At 54.6% G+C, this 17,206-nt stretch overlaps 6 protein-coding genes across 6 annotated transcripts; 2 read left to right on the top strand and 4 right to left on the bottom strand.

Annotated features, from left to right (window-relative positions):
• Positions 1 to 117: 117 nt before the first annotated feature.
• CABS01_14522 (DNA damage-inducible protein 1) lies at positions 118 to 3,595 on the bottom strand (the record flags this gene model as incomplete). The annotated part of the gene is made up of 3 exons (XM_060547861.1): positions 118 to 812; positions 869 to 1,464; positions 3,510 to 3,595. 3 exons carry the CDS (start codon positions 3,593 to 3,595, stop codon positions 118 to 120), a joined length of 1,377 nt encoding a protein of 458 aa, XP_060393172.1.
• Positions 3,596 to 5,724: 2,129 nt separating this feature from the next.
• CABS01_14523 (acetyltransferase) lies at positions 5,725 to 6,934 on the top strand (the record flags this gene model as incomplete). Its single annotated transcript, XM_060547862.1, has 4 exons — positions 5,725 to 6,003; positions 6,245 to 6,658; positions 6,728 to 6,814; positions 6,872 to 6,934. The coding sequence occupies 4 exons, from the start codon at positions 5,725 to 5,727 to the stop codon at positions 6,932 to 6,934; spliced, it is 843 nt and encodes a 280-aa protein (XP_060393173.1).
• Positions 6,935 to 7,613: 679 nt separating this feature from the next.
• Positions 7,614 to 8,318, bottom strand: CABS01_14524 (orotate phosphoribosyltransferase; the record flags this gene model as incomplete). Its single annotated transcript, XM_060547863.1, has 1 exon — positions 7,614 to 8,318. One exon carries the CDS (start codon positions 8,316 to 8,318, stop codon positions 7,614 to 7,616), a length of 705 nt encoding a protein of 234 aa, XP_060393174.1.
• A 678-nt stretch (positions 8,319 to 8,996) lies between these two features.
• Positions 8,997 to 11,390, top strand: CABS01_14525 (nucleolar GTP-binding protein 1; the record flags this gene model as incomplete). Its single annotated transcript, XM_060547864.1, has 6 exons — positions 8,997 to 9,007; positions 9,100 to 9,422; positions 9,540 to 9,671; positions 9,740 to 9,968; positions 10,032 to 11,274; positions 11,349 to 11,390. 6 exons carry the CDS (start codon positions 8,997 to 8,999, stop codon positions 11,388 to 11,390), a joined length of 1,980 nt encoding a protein of 659 aa, XP_060393175.1.
• A 737-nt stretch (positions 11,391 to 12,127) lies between these two features.
• On the bottom strand, positions 12,128 to 14,033 carry CABS01_14526 (GDP dissociation inhibitor; the record flags this gene model as incomplete). Its single annotated transcript, XM_060547865.1, has 8 exons — positions 12,128 to 12,322; positions 12,381 to 12,535; positions 12,591 to 13,130; positions 13,201 to 13,546; positions 13,613 to 13,640; positions 13,710 to 13,769; positions 13,839 to 13,863; positions 13,988 to 14,033. 8 exons carry the CDS (start codon positions 14,031 to 14,033, stop codon positions 12,128 to 12,130), a joined length of 1,395 nt encoding a protein of 464 aa, XP_060393176.1.
• Positions 14,034 to 14,965: 932 nt separating this feature from the next.
• On the bottom strand, positions 14,966 to 15,946 carry CABS01_14527 (uncharacterized protein; the record flags this gene model as incomplete). Its single annotated transcript, XM_060547866.1, has 2 exons — positions 14,966 to 15,364; positions 15,425 to 15,946. The coding sequence occupies 2 exons, from the start codon at positions 15,944 to 15,946 to the stop codon at positions 14,966 to 14,968; spliced, it is 921 nt and encodes a 306-aa protein (XP_060393177.1).
• Between the last annotated feature and the right edge of the window lie 1,260 nt (positions 15,947 to 17,206).

Consider the following 17,206-nt stretch of genomic DNA (forward strand, 5'->3'; position numbering starts at 1 on the left):
TGATACTACGACTCCAATTCACCCCACATCTCCATCCCGAGATTGTCCCATACCTTTGCGGTCCGACCATGCAGGTCCATTTCGACCAAAGAATTTCCGATACGCCCCTAATCCAGTCTATGCCCCGAATAAGAGACCGGCTGCGAACTCGACATTGCCACCTGTAGCTTGCAAAGCATTGATCGCCGCTTCACGAGGGAAACCCAGAGCCATGAGCTGGTTGATATGCTCTTCCGGGAAAGTTGGCGCCGCTGGCTGCTGCTGCTGCTGCTGAGGTGCTGGCCGACCTTGTGGAAGGGTTTGCTGCGTCGGCGCGGCGGCAGCAGCGCCTTCGGGACCACTGACAACACCGGAGCGCTGACCAATGGTCGTTCCAGCTGGGCCAGGTAATCTGGGTTCTTCCTCCAGAGCCTCCTCGCTCTCCTTGGGAATCTCCGCTTCGCCCAAGAACGACACCTCCTCGCCCTGAATGATCAGCTTGTCCTTGGCCAAGTCAATGCTGGCTTGGTAGCGCTTAAGCATGTCGAGGCCAAGGAGAAGCTCGACCTGCTTGCCCTCCATGACGGTGAAACTGCAAGGCAGGAACATGGTGCCGACCTTGATCTGGGCAGAGTGTACGCGTCCGATGATGTTGGCTGTGCCTACACCACGAGCCACACCCGCAAACCGCTTGTCTACGAGTCTCATGATACCGCAGGCTTCGGCACATGAAGGGGACATGATGGTTGCCTGTGCTCCAGAATCGACCAACGCCTTTACTCTGTGGCCGTTCACCTCGACATCGACATACAGCATGTGCACTCGTCCGAATACTGTGTGAAGTTAGCCTCTCGGTCTGCGCATGTTATGCCTTGGTTGTCTGCCATACCTTCAGGGTTGTGCTCCATGGCGTTTTGGAGGTTTTCCATGACTCTCTCTTGACGAATCATCTCTTCAATCTTCTGCTGAGCCTCGATGTCAAAGGGGTCCTCGTTCAGACGGGCAATCTGCCTCTGCCGCTCTTCGCGTTCCCGCTGCTCACGGTCGTAGCTCTGGTTGAAAAGCTGGGCAAATCTCTGGGGATCATCGAGAACGGCGGCGAGCTGGGGCTGCTGGCGGGTGGCTTCGGCACGTAAGTTTGGATCGCCCAGGATCTGAAGGCGAATGAGCTCTGGGTCTTGTCCTCCTGGTCGCCGGCGCTGCTGCGGTGCCCTTCTGCTCTGGTCCGGCAAGCCAGTGGTTCCTTGCATGTCCCTCACGTGTAGCGCCAACATCTCGCCGTCGGCAATCTGCAACTGTTCCATCGTCTGAGTGTCATCTTGGATCAAGCGACCGTTGTGGTAGAGGTGTTGGGAGGTGGGTGCGATGTTGGTCTCGGCTTGGATGGCTTCGCGGAGTGTGGACATGGGCATATCGGGAAAGATCTCGAGGGTGAGGAGATCCTGGTCCTCGACCTCGGGGTTCGTTATGCTTAGTGTAATGCGCCTGTTAGGAGGAAGAAGAGTCAGCGGAGAACGTGTCAAGTCCCGACAAAGGGGCAAAGCTTACATGACGGGCTTTTGTTCCTGGCGTACAGGCAGGAACTGTTTGCCGCGGGTTTGATCGGTTGATAAAAGAAATGGACTGGCGGCGAGACGCAAAGAGGCCGGATCTGGTCCAGGGAAATCGTCAAGTTTCACTATTGCGAAAGCGAACCCTCAGTACGGAGCTGCGGAGGAGGGGTGTTGGAGGGGCCGAAATTCAGGCAACACAACAGTGACGTCTCATCCGGAAGGTAAAGAGCTGCTGGATGGACGATGGGATGAAGCAGAGCTCCGGGAAAAGTTTCGACGTGATTCCGCAGCCTTGTAGCGGTGGTGAACGATTGGACAGGTGGTATCTGATGAGTTGAGAGATACTTGGTCTCAAAGAAAAGGATCTCAAGGTAAGGTGGAAGGGAGCTGGGGGAGGTAACGAAAGGTAAAGGCAAGGTAGAGCTCGGCTCGGGTACTTGGGGTACCTTTTTGAGTGTTTCGTAAGGAAGGTGGGTGCAGTGACGAGACCCCTACCTTACACAGTACGTTTCCCCGTTTGCAGTGGCTCAAGATGGGGTCGACGGGGAACCAGGACGGGGAATATTTCCGTACTGCGGACTTAGCTACTGCGTACGAAGTATACTAAGGTAAGGTAAGGCAAGGTGGAATGGGGGCGGCCGGAATACAAACACTGGGAAAAGCAAACCTGTGTGCTCCCAAGGCACGAATACCTCAGCTATCCGCACTGGTACCTAAGCAGCTAAGGTAGGTATTCCAAAGAGACGGGAGGGAAAGCACTGGCCACGGAACGAGATGGCGAAAAGAAGCTCATGGAAAGCTTCGGGAACTTCTCCGCTTACCTTAGCTGAACCTACAGAAACTCCGACTGTGTGTTTCCTGTCAGCCAGACAGACGCATGCTTTGCTTTGTTTTCTTCAATTTAGGTATTTCCGCGCGGCAATCTCTGCATCGCAAGGCATCTACACGTGTACTTGCTAAGCCTACGGCAAGGAAGCCATTGATGACTTGAGCTTCCCAGTTCCAAGGTTGCTGAGGTCACAGCAGCACGGGCAGGTTCCCCTACGGCATATCAGCCCCACGAGCTAATCGTTGACTAAGCCACCAAGTGTCTTCAAAGTATCTTTGACGGCAAACTAGGTGGAAGATGGCGCAATCAAGTACTTGATCTATACCTGCGGCAGCTGCGCGAGCCAAGCAAGCGACCTCAACAACCCTTGCAATCTACTCATGTACTTCCTTCTGGAGCAGGTACAAGAGCTGAGAATCCCCTCTTGTTTCTACTTTTTCTGCACTTGCATCTCTTTCTTTTCTTGTGCCAAACTGACATGTCATAGATCCTCAGGATGTACCGCCAATCGATGTCTAGCAGCGACATCTCCTGCCACCTCCGCCCGTAAGTTTCTGTGCGATGATGACAAGCCTACGAGCACCTCAACCTGTTGCTGCTCGAGGCAGAGAAGCACCCTGCTTCCTCGCTTGGAATCTACGTCCGTCTTTCCACTTTAATCATGACGAAGAACGTCTAAAACGACTTGCCCGGATGGCCGACGTTGGACACGGCGTGAAACGGAGACATCCTGTCGAGTTTCTTCTTCATCACACCATGCTGAAGAGTTCCCAGCATCATCTACCTGCCTGCGACCTCGCTGCTCACGCTCTATTCGGCGAGCAAGCTCGCAGGTCTGCTTCGAGTCAATGGCAATGCATGTCTCGTTTATATGGCGACTGCAAGGGCCGGGGATTTTGTCCTGAACGGAATGTTCATGATCTGACGGCACGGGATCATGATTCCAAGCTGTCGTTGCTCCCACCGATATCTCGCATGCGACGTCTCGAAGGCGAGCAGAGATCGGCGTGCCAACCTCGCTCCGCTGGAGGGTCGGAACTGCAGTCAGCTCGGATGCCGGCCTTGAAGTCGGTCGGATCCGGCTTCCGGTGGCGGCCGCATTCCGGGTTCTCGACGCTGTTCAGTTGCAATGCTCCGCGTCTTCGTACTTGATGCAGTATGCGCTCTCAGCCTCTGCAACCCACACTGATTCATTAGGAAGGTCCATGACCACAGCCCAAGCGGGTTGACTCATAACTTACAACTCAGAATGTCTTCGGACTTCGCCCATCTGACATGGTGGGAAAGCCCAAAAAGTGCCTCAGGGCCCTTCCTAGACCTCATTGAGCCTGCTGCATATGCTGCATTGCAGCGGGGCAATGCAACTCTGGATCGCCGACCCGGAAAGATTCTCGAAGTCGATACTGCAGTTATGTCCATTCAGGTGAATACCTGCAGCTGTCAACATGCCACAGCGAAAAGTTTTTCGTCTGCTTGCTTCGGCCTTGGGGCTGCAGCTGTGATATCGGCCAAGATCCAGACGAACGCCAAGGTCTATACGGATCGGCAGGCTCAGGGTCTTCTTGCCTACACAGTATGGTGTTGCTGCGGATCTTTCAGTCTTCAAAGCAATATCCATCAATTTCGAGTACGAAGTAATAGTACATTCTCTACGATTCGACGGCGGGCCGGACTGGGCTGGTAATGTGCCATACAAGTGTGAAGCACACCGCAGCAGGCGGAGTCAGGGGAAAGGAGCAACAAGCATGTCGGCCAAGACCCAACTAAGGTAAGCCGCTCGCCCACCCACGCGAATTCAAAAGTCTGAATCTACATACATTGCACCGCACTCCTCTTTTCAAACTTTGTCATTGCAGTCGCTGACACTGCCTAGATCTCGTTCGGTTTCTGTCGGCTGCATTGGCCAAAAGCAGCCTCAATTTGACGGGACGGACCAGCAATTAGCGGTCTGAAAGCAAACAGCGCGTTTCTCAATCTGTTAAAGATCATTTATCACAACGCCAAAGTCCCGAGAAACTCATGATAGAACTCTGAGTTTAGAGACTCAAGAACTCTGTGCTTGTACCTTGGTAGCAGAGCAGTATTGGAGTATGGAGTGATGTCGAAGTTGGCTTACTGTGGGGAAATGAATACAAGTCAGGTCACTTTTTCTCTCTCACTCTTCTCTTCCCTTGATCCCAACCAACCTTGCCCTATGTGCAAGCCATTCAAGCATCTTTTCCCACTGGAATCTACCCTGTCCTTGGGCGATAGCCTGGATCGAAAGAAAGCAACAGTACCCATTGTTACCCGCCATGCCCTGCAAAGACCTTTTCCGCAATTTTCCATCTACAGAAGCTGGTATGCCACATGAACAGCGTCATGGCCCTTTCACTCAATGCCACAACTTGGGGAAGTTTTCTGGGAAGAGTGGGAAATAAGATGGAGCCGGGCAACAACTCCAGCGTCGCCTAGAAATACCCATGGGCTGAACAGGCCACAACTGTGCCACTGCGGGTAGGTCAGTCACGCGACAAACACCTCATAACCACAACCACACCTCACACAGAGTGTCCAATGATGGAGGGTGTTGCTTTGCCATGGTCCATGGCGAGTCACTGAACTCCAATTCCATCCAGTTGCCTCTTTGGCTGCTGCAATACCAATCCCATTTTCTACCAACTCCATACCTTTCTGCTTGGTCTGCAGCCAGGTTACTCCTCTTTTGCAAGCCCGTTATCGCATTCACAGCTCAGGTTCACTTGACTTGTCCCGATGCTTTGTCCCCTCTCCGCCGTGGACCACCCGATCTGACCTTAGCCTTTCTGAGACGTCTTCCCTCCTCCGTTCCGATACTCACTGCACCGAGCTAAGGTCTTCACTCGGCCTTGCCAATCGGCACACACCGGCCGAGCATTACTTGACTCACAGCCCCGTCAGGCCCCGCTCTGCAACGACAGCGCCGAGTCCAACGGCCGGCAGCACCCCGATGCCCCTCCGGAGCTACCTGTGCACTCGACCAACCCACCCCTTTTAACCATCACTCCCAGGTACCAACATCACTCGCCTCTTCTGGTGTTCATCCTGAAGTGTCTCCTTGCCTTGTTCGAAACCTTTAGTCTCTCTGTCTACCAGCTGACGGGGGTAATTTGACCCAACAAGCCGCCCTCTGGTTGATTCCATCACCTCGCTTCTTCTCTCTGTGTAACCAACAACTCTTCCTACTCCCAACTTCTTCCTACCCCCAACTCTGCCCAGCTCTCTACAAATTCTCATACGTCTTCCTGGCGTATCCGCATCTTCCACCTCCTCCTCAAATATCTCTTCCAATACCGCATTCTACGACGCACGCGTTATAGACATCTCTCTCGATCGTTCGTCATCATGCCTGACGAGAAAGATCCCCCGGTCGCCAAGCCTGAGGAGGCGTCCGACTGTGCCATCGACAGTTCTGATGACGCCGACGACGAGTACATCGAGACTCAGATGTCGCAGTCCGAGCTGAAGAAGAAGCAACAGACGCAGCGCCGGACGATCCAGCATATCGTTCCTTTCAAATGGAGCCCTTTGGTGTTGCCGCTGACCGAGTCGAATCTCGAGTCTTGCGTCGCCCTCGAGGACGCTGCGTTCCCTGATCCGAGTCATCGCGCTACCCGCGTCAAGGTGAGCCGATTTGTCCCTGTCTTTCTTTGCAGTTCCCCTGCGTCCCTTTTCCCAATCTCTTCTCCTTGCGCCATCGAGTCTGGGTGTTCCGCCGAGCCAAATTTATGCAGAGCTCGCCTCATTCATGGAAATGAGAGTTCTGCGAGTCTCTATCGTCGGCGGACGGATAGGTCGCGTAGCATCTCATAGGCAGATTACCCGGAATCAAAGGTTCACGCAAAGCTTACACACCTCATCATAGTTCATGTACCGCCTCGCGACCTGCTCAGATATCTCCACAGGTCTCTTCTGCAGCGTCGTCCCGGCCGAGGCCGAGGCTTTCCCCCTCTCGACCATGACCGTCGCTAGCCCCGTCGAGACAGGTCGCGCCAACGGAGCCAAGCTGGTCCTCCTCGGCCACGCCGTCGCGACCCTCGGCGACGGCCCCGTCGTCAGCGACGACGACATGGCCTACCCGGACAACTGGCGCGATCAAAAGTCGGCCAAGAGCACGGATGTCGGCCACAAGATCATGGGTCGCACGCTGTGCCTGCACTCCTTTGCCATCGACCCCAAGCTCCAGGGCCTGGGTCTCGGCAAGCTTCTCATGAAGTCGTACCTGCAGCAGATCAACAACTCTGGCGTTGCGGACCGCATTGCGCTGATCTGCAAGGACGTAAGCTTCCTCTAGCTCACTGAGCTACCCTGGCTCTTGAAATCTTGCAAGTTGCTGACGAATCGGCAGTGGTTGGTTAGCTACTACCAGCGCTTCGGCTTCAAGCGCGTCGGCCCTAGCAAGGCGTCTTTCGCTGGTGGCGGCTGGAATGACATGGTACATGCATAATGATGCCTACCATCCCTTTTGGCGAAACGACTAACATGATATCAGGTCATTGAACTTTCCGGCCCGCCCAAAAAGGGTCCCGATGCCCTTAAGGCGTCCGCCGAGTAGTGCCGCCGCGGTCACTGAAACCATTGTGGGACTTTCTCCCCGTCTTTTTTTTCTTCGCAGTCCTTTCCTGTGAGCTACGACTATCCGAGCTCTAGACGGGACAAGAACGCCCCTGTTTGTTTGAGACAAACAAACCGGGAGGAACTGGGAGTGGCATACTGGGTGGGTTGTCAACTCTAAACAACCTCACTTTTGCATGATGGCCTTGCTTTTTTCTTTTTTCTTTTGTTGTCAAGTCGTCGTTGTCGAGTTACCGCGAGATTGTACAATCTCAAAAAAAAAAAATCAGAAAAAAGAAAAAAAAAAAAGGGCGGTAGCATCATGAGACGACAGGACCGGAGACTACCTTAACGATGAGGACATGACATAGAATGCCTTGCCACCTGGATGAGGGCGAGCAAGGCAAAATTAAGATACGATCTTTCACAGTGTCCCCTGTTCGGCCTGTGTTTCTTTGCGTGAGGTTTTGCAGGTACTGCAAAGTCACTTCCCAAATCACTTTTATCATCCTATGCGCCTTGACCCGAGGGGTCCTATAAAGTTCCCTTCATTCGATCGCATTCATTCATCCCAACCATCCTTACGAGCGCCGACCGTTGAGCGTGAAATTCAGAAGATCACGTCTGCCCACAAATCTAGACCGTCCCCGTTCTCTGGCTTTGGAGCCGGCTCTCAAGATTTAATCGGTAGCCTTGTACTTGGCACGGTACTCCTCAGTGCGCTTGATATCCTCAGCGGATGCAAAGCTCTTGGCACCCTCAATGATGTCGTCGAGCGTCAGGATGGCAAAGATGGGGATGCCGTACTCCTTCTTGATCTCGCCCATGGCGCTGGGGCCAGGCTTGCTGTCGTCGCCATCAGCAGCGGGGAGCTTCTCCATGCGGTCGAGCGCGACGACGATGCCGACGACCTCGCCGCCCTCCTTGCGGATCTTGGCAATGGCCTCGCGCTTGGCGGTTCCCGCGGTGATGACGTCGTCGACGATGAGCACCTTCTTGCCCTTGAGCGGCGCGCCGACAATGTTGCCGCCCTCGCCGTGGTCCTTGGCCTCCTTGCGGTCGAACGAGTAGCACGTGGTGCCGTAAGTTTCGGGGTCCAGCTCGGCGAGCTTGTCCGTCGTCGAGGTCGCGAGCGGGATGCCCTTGTAGGCCGGGCCGAAGACGATGTCAAAGGCCAGGCCGGAGGACTTGCGGGCCTCGATGACGGTGTGGGCGTAGGCGACGGAGATGGCACGGAGGAGGTCGGCGCGGTAAAAGTCGCCGGCGTTGAAGAAGTAGGGGGAGATGCGCTTCGACTTGAGCTCAAAGGAGCCGAACTTGAGGACGCCGCCGGCGATGGCGGCCTTGAGGAAGTCCTGCTTGTAGGGGGCGAGTTGGGAGGACATTTTGGCGACTACCGTTTAACAATGGGCTTTTTTTGGGGAGAAAGAATAAAGAAGAGACGGGAATTTTTGGGTTGGTCTTCCAGAGGTTTATGCTTGTCGGAGGCTGGAGGATGAAAGATCTCAAAACTGAAGCTCCGCGAAACGGATTCGCGGATACCCCTCTATTCACGTCTGCCCCGCGGAGAGTGCCCCACCACGCAAAATTTATCGCGATAAAGTTGTGATAAGACGAGGAATCCGCACCGCCGGACCCTGCATAGCTTCAACCAACATCACAAACTCACTGATGGTTTAGTCTACTGGGGCAATTTGGAACGTACTTGTACCAAAAAGTTGATGAACTCCTTGAAACCACCCATCATAGCCTTATGAGTGTAGTTAAGACTACCTTAATATATCAGCCATGTGGGCGAGGTACCTAAGGTAAGGTACTTACTTAATTGTGTCCATCAGCGTTGAGTGCACGACCAAAACCTCTGAGCGGCCACTAATGGCATGGGGTCCCTCGCCCCACCTGTCCGTTCCGATAAGATAAGCGAACGAGAGAAAAAAATTCGAGTGCAGAACACCGCCCCCCATCCCAAATACTTTGTTGTAGTTCACCGACGGTGCACCTTGACCGATCGCAACATCTGAGGACTGCTTCAAGTTTTTCCAACGCAGACCCCAGCCGCCAAAATGAAGACTCAGTACGTCGGACCCTTCCTACATGCGATCGATTTTCAAAGAGAAGCCAAATTACAAAAGAATCAATATGTGCTAACCACGCTTTGCGCGGCAGGTGGAAGGATCTCCCCCCGGTCCCCAACTCGCAAGAGTTCCTCGACATTGTCCTCTCGAGGACGCAGCGCCGGCTGCCGACCCAGATCCGCTCGGGTTTCAAGATTTCCAGAATCAGAGGCTTCTACACCCGCAAGGTCAAGTTCACCCAGGAGACCATCAGCGAGAAGCTCGGCCTGATCATCGAGTCGTTCCCTCGCCTCAACGACATCCACCCCTTCCACAAGGACCTGATCAACACCCTCTACGACGCCGACCACTTCAAGATCGCCCTCGGCCAGCTCTCGACCGCGAAGCACCTCATCGAGACCATCTCCAGAGATTGTGCGTATAATCCAGCTCTTTTCGCGAGGCCTTCTTCCCGCGTGGTGTGGGGGAAGGCGATTTTTTCGATTTTGGGAGGGGAAATGCAAAATGGCTAACCTAGTGCAATTTGTGCAGACGTCCGACTCTTGAAGTATGGCCAGTCGCTTTTCCAGTGCAAGCAGCTGAAGCGCGCCGCGCTTGGTCGCATGGCGACGCTCATCAAGCGCCTCAAAGACCCTCTGGTTTACCTCGACCAGGTTAGACAGCGTAAGTGGCAATCCGACGACACTGAGAGCGCGCACAAGGATTTTCCACTGACTGCGAGGGAATAAAAGATCTTGGCCGTCTTCCCTCGATCGATCCCAATACCAGAACCCTCCTCATCACGGGTTTCCCCAACGTCGGAAAGTCTTCTTTCCTCAAGTCCGTCTCGAGAGCCGACGTCGATGTCCAGCCGTACGCCTTCACAACGAAGTCGCTCTTCTGCGGTCACTTTGACTACAAGTACCTTCGTTTCCAGTGCATTGACACCCCTGGTATTCTCGACCACCCTCTCGAGGAGATGTAAGCAAAACCCCAATATTGAAGACGCAGGAAAGGGGTTTCAGACGCTGACAGCCCATTCAGGAACACCATTGAGATGCAGTCCGTCACCGCCATTGCCCATCTGCGATCCGCCATTCTCTACTTCATGGATCTCAGCGAGCAGTGCGGTTACTCCATCCAGGCCCAGATCAACCTCTTCCAGAGCATCAAGCCCCTGTTCCAGAACAAGATCGTTTTCATCGTCGTCAACAAGATCGACGTGGTCAAGCCCGAGGACCTCGACGCCGCCACCCAGGCTCAGCTCCAGGGCCTCCTCAAGTCCGGCGAGGTCGAGATGCTCCAGCTCTCCTGCAACACCCAGGAGGGCGTCCAGAACGTCAAGAACACCGTCTGCGAGCGCCTCATCGCCGAGCGCGTCTCCCAGAAGCTCAACGCCGGCACCAACAGCAGCGGCAACATTGGCGGCCGCCTCGCCGACGTCATGGCGCGTATCCACGTCGCCCAGCCCGGCACCAGCCAGCCCCTCCAGACATTCATCCCCGAGGGCATCAAGAACATGAAGAAGTACGACAAGGAGGACCCGGAGCGCCGGAGGCTCGCCAAGGACGTCGAGGCCGAGAACGGCGGCGCCGGCGTCTACAGCGTCGACATGCGCCAGGACTGGCTCCTCGCCAACGACGAGTGGAAGCACGACAAGATCCCCGAGGTCTTTGACGGCAAGAACGTCTACGACTTCGTCGACCCGGATATCGAGGCCAAGCTCCAGGCCCTCGAGGAGGAGGAGGAGCGCCTCGAGAAGGAGGGCTACTACGAGTCGGACGAGGAGCTCGACGACGAGGAGGAGGCCGACATCCTCTCCAAGGCCGAGATCATCCGCGAGAAGCAGGCCCTCATCCGCAACGAGGCCAAGATGAAGAAGCGCCTCAAGAACCAGGCCATCATCCCCCGCAAGTCCCAAAAGGTGCCCCTCTCCCAGATGGACGACGCCCTCGACCAGCTCGGTGTCGACACCACCGACATTGTCAACCGCGCCCGCGCCCAGTCCCGCCCCCGCGGCCGCTCCTCCGGCCTCTCCCGCGCCGGCACCGAGGACGTCGACATGATGGACACGGACGCCACCCCGCGCGAGCGCCTGCGCTCCCACAGCCGCGCTCGCAGCCAGAGCCGCGCCCCCATCGTCAACAGACGCGAGGACGGTGTCCAGGACGACGAGGCCCGCGACAAGGCCGACCGCCTCGCCAAGCTCTCCCAGAAGAAGCGGAACCGCATGGCGAGACAGGGTGAGGGTGATCGTCACACCACCGTATCGCTGCAAAGGCATTTGGTAAGTTTCCATCTCATCCGCCGCCTTGGAACATCGTATCGAAATGCAAAGCAAACGCTAACCCACTACCACAGGTTGCCGGCAAGCGTGGCCTCGGCAAGAACCAGAGACGTTAAGAAAACCACCACCACCACCAACCCCGTCATCGCCAGCAGCGGTAGGGGTAAAAAAGACGGTAATGGATGTTTACGGAAAGAGAATAAAAGTAAATATGCTTTATTTATTTCGGGGGGAGGGCATGGAGGCGTTTTGCGGTCTTTGTTTCGTTTTGCTGCTGCCTTGTTATTTGTCTTCTTCCATTCCTTCGTTCTCTTGCGACACAAATCACATCACATCTGACGAGGTCGGTAAAAGGCTCCCACATTTTGAATTGGGAGGCCACGAGGGATAGAAGAGAAGGAATAGGAGACGGGGAAAATCTGTGATGCCTTTTTTCTTTTTGAGAAACGTATGTCAAAAGAAAAAGCATCGCAGCATTACTAGCTTTGCGTGTGTCTCGACGTTTGATGGCTCTCTTCAAAGGCCATCAAATCAAGGACCATTGAATACCCTGAATAAGAAACCTATAAGAAAACATGAGAAGACTTCAGTGAGCCCGTCTGTGAGTGCTGGACTCAAAACATCACAAAATATGGCATCAGTTGTACGGGCATACGGAACCGAAGAATGTGGTAAAATGGCTTGAATAACTTTGAAGAGCACCACCCTCAGATGTTTACGTCCAAGATATGTTATATATATACCCCGGATTGCCGTCTGTTATGATGTGCGAGGACACAATGCCTCTCAGACTTGCTCCCTCCTCCCCTCACCCGCTTGAAAACAAAAGTTTCAATAAAGCATCCCCTTGCGCTTACTGCTCATCCGCAACTTGCAGGCCCTCTCTCAGACCCTCAACCTTGAGCTCCTCGCCGGTGGCGCGGCGGTAGATATCCTTGACATCATCGGTCGTGCTCTCGAAGTGACTGCTGGCGTCGTAGCTCTTGGAGACGAAGACGTTGTCGCCGGTGCCGTCATCCGTGGGCTCGTAGATGGGGATCGGGGCGCCCTTCAAAAGAATTAGTACCCTGTTTCTTACACTGCGCGGACTCGGGCTTCTCTCTTACCATAAACTGCTCCTCGATCTTGCCGAGGCGCTCCAGACCGGGCTGAAGCTCGACGTGGTGGTTGGCGTTCGACTCAGCAATGGTCGAAACGATGGCAATCCAGTAGCCCTTGGGGCAAACGTTGTGTGCCGATGACACGCAGGCGATGTAGATATCTAGCTTCAATGAGTCGTGCATTCAAGTTTCACTTTTCGGTTACACTGCACTTACCGTTCTGACGGCCAATCTGGGATTGGGGAATGATGAGCTGGGAAGAGTCGGCGTCGTTGGTGCCGGCCAAGGGGTGCTTCAGAATGCAGATGGCGCGCAGAACCTGTCCGACAACCTTGACCTTTCCGGGGAAGTAGCTGGGGTCACCAAGGATCATCTTGGCCTTGGTCTCGAACTTCATCTCCTCAACGCCAGTCATAGTGGCCTTGATACCGACAGCCTTGCCGCCCTCGTACTGCACCTCGTCGACGTTGGTGTTAAGCATGTAGGTACCACCGTAGATGGCAGACAGACGGGCGAAGCCCTGGGGAAGCTCGCCGAGACCGTAGAGAGGGTAGATGTAAGGGGACTTGCCGTAGCGGGACACAGAGGTTCCGTACAGGCGGATGCGCTCGATGGCCTCGGGGGCGGCACCAGGCTTAGTGAGGTACTCGTCCGTGGTGAAGAGAGCCATGGCGTGGCCGATAAAGTCACGAGTACCGGTCTCGAGACCGAACTTGTCGTAGACCTCCTTCATGGTGACATTGTTGATGTCGAGGCCTAGCGCATGACTGTCAGTCCTGTCCCACGATTCCGCCATCCCTCGATGCTTCGAAATGTCGAAACTCACCCTTGTGTGTGCCGGGGTCCTTGCGGTCAAAGGTGCCGATCCACTCGATGAAGCTCTTCATGCGGCGCTTCTCAAAGATGCCCATCAGGGGCGAACGCAGAGCCTCGCCGGCATCGGAGGGAACCTTGGCAACAGTGGCCTTGGAGCTCTGGCCCTGCTGGACGTAGCTGCCTGCAACCTGCTTGAACTCGAGGTATCTTGTGACGTCGGTCGAGACGAGAATGTTGGTGAGCTCGCCAGCGGACATGAGGAACTTGGGGACAAGGTCGATGTTCCAGTCATTCAGACGCCCATACTTCGTCCAGGGCTCCTCGCCCTTTGCGTAGTTGCCGTACTTCTTGTAGAGCTGCAAGTTTGTCGGGTTAGAACCCCATTCGGACGGGAGGGTAGGGAAGAGTCGTGGGTGTCATACCGTCTCGAGGTTAACCGAAGCTGCCTCACTGGTTAAGTTTAGCTAGGTTCTTCATGGGTGGAAGGCCAGATCGCGGCCTTGGAGGAGCAAGACTTACCCGCCATAGTGGTCGTTGCGGTCAATGTGGAGGACCTTCTTGCCCTTCACACTGAGGACACTGCGCGGGGAGAATAATGATTAGCGAAGCGAACATTTGAGTGAGCGATGGAGAAAATAGCTTGCTTACCCAGAAAGAACACACTCAGTCAGACCTGAAGAGAGAGGACGGTGAGGTCGACCGGTCAGCCAGGAAGCTCTGTCGAGCAGTCGGGGACCCCACAGGCCGACGAGCGACGATGCGGGGCAAATAAAGGAGGATGGCGTAACGTCACTTACCAGTGCCCAGCACGATGACATCGTATTCCTTTGCAATCTCATCCATGGTTGCGGCTGAGGGGTATGTGCGTGTGTGACGGTTGTTGTTATATTAAAGTCGGTCGGTGGTTTCGCAGCGGAAGGAGAAGGGAAGAGAAAAGTATGAAGTGTTGGATGTCTGGGAAGTAGTTGCGGTGTTGTGAAGAAGAGACATGGGGGAGCAACATGCAGCAAAGGAGGATCAAGTGGGGGGGCAAGAGCCACCTACTTTGCCGTAGATTGCTGGAAACAGTTGGGTTTTGGAGGGACGTGGAGGGGTTCAGCAGTGCATGCGGCAGCACATCAAGCGTCCAGTGTCACTGGGGGCCAGCCCGGTGGTCAGTGGCCAGTGACCAGTGCCAATGCTCGCTGGGGGGGCCCGTCCTGGCTCCAGTTGTACCTCCAAATGGCCCATGCAAGGTCCGCTCTCCGCCCGCTCTTCTTACTGCAAACTATGCTGGCCACTTGCTCACCGCTAGCAGACTGGACCGACCGAGGCCGTCAAGTTGCAAGTACCTTAGCTCAAAAGGTACTTCGACTTTTGTCTGCTCTGCGTGTACCTGGCGCCCTCGGCGGTGTGAGTGGGCTTGTCCCTGCTACAAGGACCCAGCTCCCGCCCTTCCCCGTCCCAGTTCTGTAACATTATGCGAATACAAGTCTCATCTATTATTCAGTTTCTCTCTGTTATGCAAGACCTTTCTGTAGATCTTATTCAATCCTTTCTCAAGTTGACCATGGCAAGCGTTGCTGTTGTATCACGCGCGCTCTAAGTCTTCGTCGACAATTGCACGTTGCCAGCGGTGTCAAGAGTGAGAATGATGTCTGGGGAATGACTTCCAAAATACGCCTGGCACAAAATATTCGTATCGTACAAGATTCTATACATGTCTGGATACAATGATACATGACTCTCCCGTCTGCGACCCTCGCGCTGAACGGGGAGACAACAAACAGAGCCGCTCAGATCTTCGGCTTGGGCATCGCCGGCGCAGGCTTGCTCTCAACCGGTTTGCTGGGCTTGACCTTCTTCGCCGGGTGCGGTGGCTTCACCTTGACCTCGACCTCTTCCTCAGCCTCTGGCGTAACAGGCGCGGCTTCCTTCTTCTCTGCCTGAGGCTCGACGGACGCCTCGACGGCTTGAGCCTCGATAACTGGTGACTCGACAGCTGCGGCCTCTACCTCCTCGGCGAGGTACTTGTTGCCCTCTTCCATATTCTCGTATCCTGCCAGCGGCGTGTATGCCTCTCCTTCACCAGAGAGATTGATTTCGGGGTCGTTCTCGGCCAATCTGCGCGCATCCTCCCAGAGGTAGAAACGTTCGGTCAAGACGTGCTTGATCGCCTTCATTGTCGTGACAACCTAAACAAGCGCCGGTCAGCAGCCATCTCCGAAAAGTCATGTGGTAGACACAATACGAACCGTCTCGTCCCTGCTGTTGGCCTCGAACCCTCCGAAACCGACTTTGCGTCTCTCACGCTCGAGACTCGTCGTCGCAATGCGGTTTCTCTCCTTCAGACAGACATACCACAGCGAGTGGAGGTCTTCCCAGTTCTTTTTTCTCAGCTCCTCCACTGTCCATGCACGGCCATGAGACTGGTCCTCTTTGGGCGTATTCAAGAGCTTGTTCTTGCCGTAGAAAAAGTCCCAGAGCCCGTGGTTCGGGTCCGTAGGAACCTCACGCTTGTAGTTTGACGGCTTGGGCAGCGTCTCCCATGATACGGAGAGCGGCTCACGGGGACCGGATCTCTTCATGGTACTGACACCTCGGAGGCGGTTGTTGTCGCGGGTCTTGCGCACCGAGTGCGCAGCCGAAGTCGAGAAGCATGCCGCTGCGGTTCGGGGTTGGGTGGCCGTCGCGGGTGTCGTGGACAGCCATTGCCGAGTCTCCTGGAGGCGCAATACGCGACCTATCGACGGCCGCATCGCATTGGGGTTCGCCATCTCTGGCAATTGGTGTCAACGTGGATGCTGGTATGGATCACGAATCCCTTTCTGAGAGCTCGTACTATTTCGCCAGTTTAGAAATTTGGGAAAGCCTCCAACCAATCACACGCCGGATCGCTGCGGCTGCGGGTGAACGAGCTACCGGATGGGTCTGTGCGGCTGTCAAGCATAGTTACAGACTTGTGGCTTGACAAACTCTTGTGTGGCTTGGATACAACCTCCTGTCCTCCTTCTTTCTTTAATGTCCTACGATCTTGCTGAACCCTAGCTTCACCTGAAGCTTCTATCATCCTTCTCCATGTTTTTGCTCCGATCATATATTCTAATTGAGTCTTTCTTTCCATCGATTCTTAGCGTGGAAATTGGTGATAGAGGCCATCTACTCGTTGCACTCAATCTTAACCACGTAACTCCCCCGGCTTGCTACGCGGCACTTTTCGACAAGCCCTTTGCTCAGCTATTCCTAAGAGAACGACATTAACACCCTGCTCAAACTCGATCTGAGACTTTCAGTGGCGAAAATATGCCTTGTTTCTCCATTGGTGCTCGCCAATCGCCCCACAGCAGTCATCTCCGTCGGAAGTTCGCCCTCTGGATCAACGAGGCCATTGAATATGTATCTATTGACTACATATAGTGAAACGTCGATCTCTACGGACTCAATCGCCAGCTAATTCCCAGACACTCGTCAAGCCGACCCATATCTCACTCATTGCCAAGCAAAGGAAGCCAATTGAGCAGTGCTCAGGCCGTATAGCTTGCACAGCTACACTTGCGCCACCAGGTGCTCTTGGTATATTCCATCGACAATTTCGCCGTGTGCTTTTTTCCGGATGACTACCAGACCGATAAAGTCCATATAGGCCTTTTCAATCCAGTCCTGGCACCAGCAACAGCAGGCGTCTTCGTAGGTCGGTTGGTCAGGACAAACTGGTGACGGGAGTGGTGGTATTCTTACAGGTCAACACTCAACCATGGCCGTGTTGCAGCCTACTTTCGACAACATACAAGTTCGAGTTCGCACACGACCCCATTATGTATGTCATAGTAACCGCCGTGAAATATAGTCGCACCGTCGTTGAGCTCTTTCTTACCACCATTCTGGTCATTCAGACGTGCCTTGGCTGTATACCTTGTTGCTACCTAACGACGGTGATGCCAAAAGCTAGGTTTGAACATCAGTCTTTGATATAAGTAGGCATACGAGCATATTGCCTTTATCAATCTGGAGGTGTAGAGGAGATGACCTGGATACAT

This window comes from Colletotrichum abscissum (genome assembly GCF_030869225.1).
Source record: "Colletotrichum abscissum strain IMI 504890 chromosome Unknown Scaffold_55.1, whole genome shotgun sequence".
Lineage (NCBI taxonomy): Eukaryota > Fungi > Ascomycota > Sordariomycetes > Glomerellales > Glomerellaceae > Colletotrichum > Colletotrichum abscissum.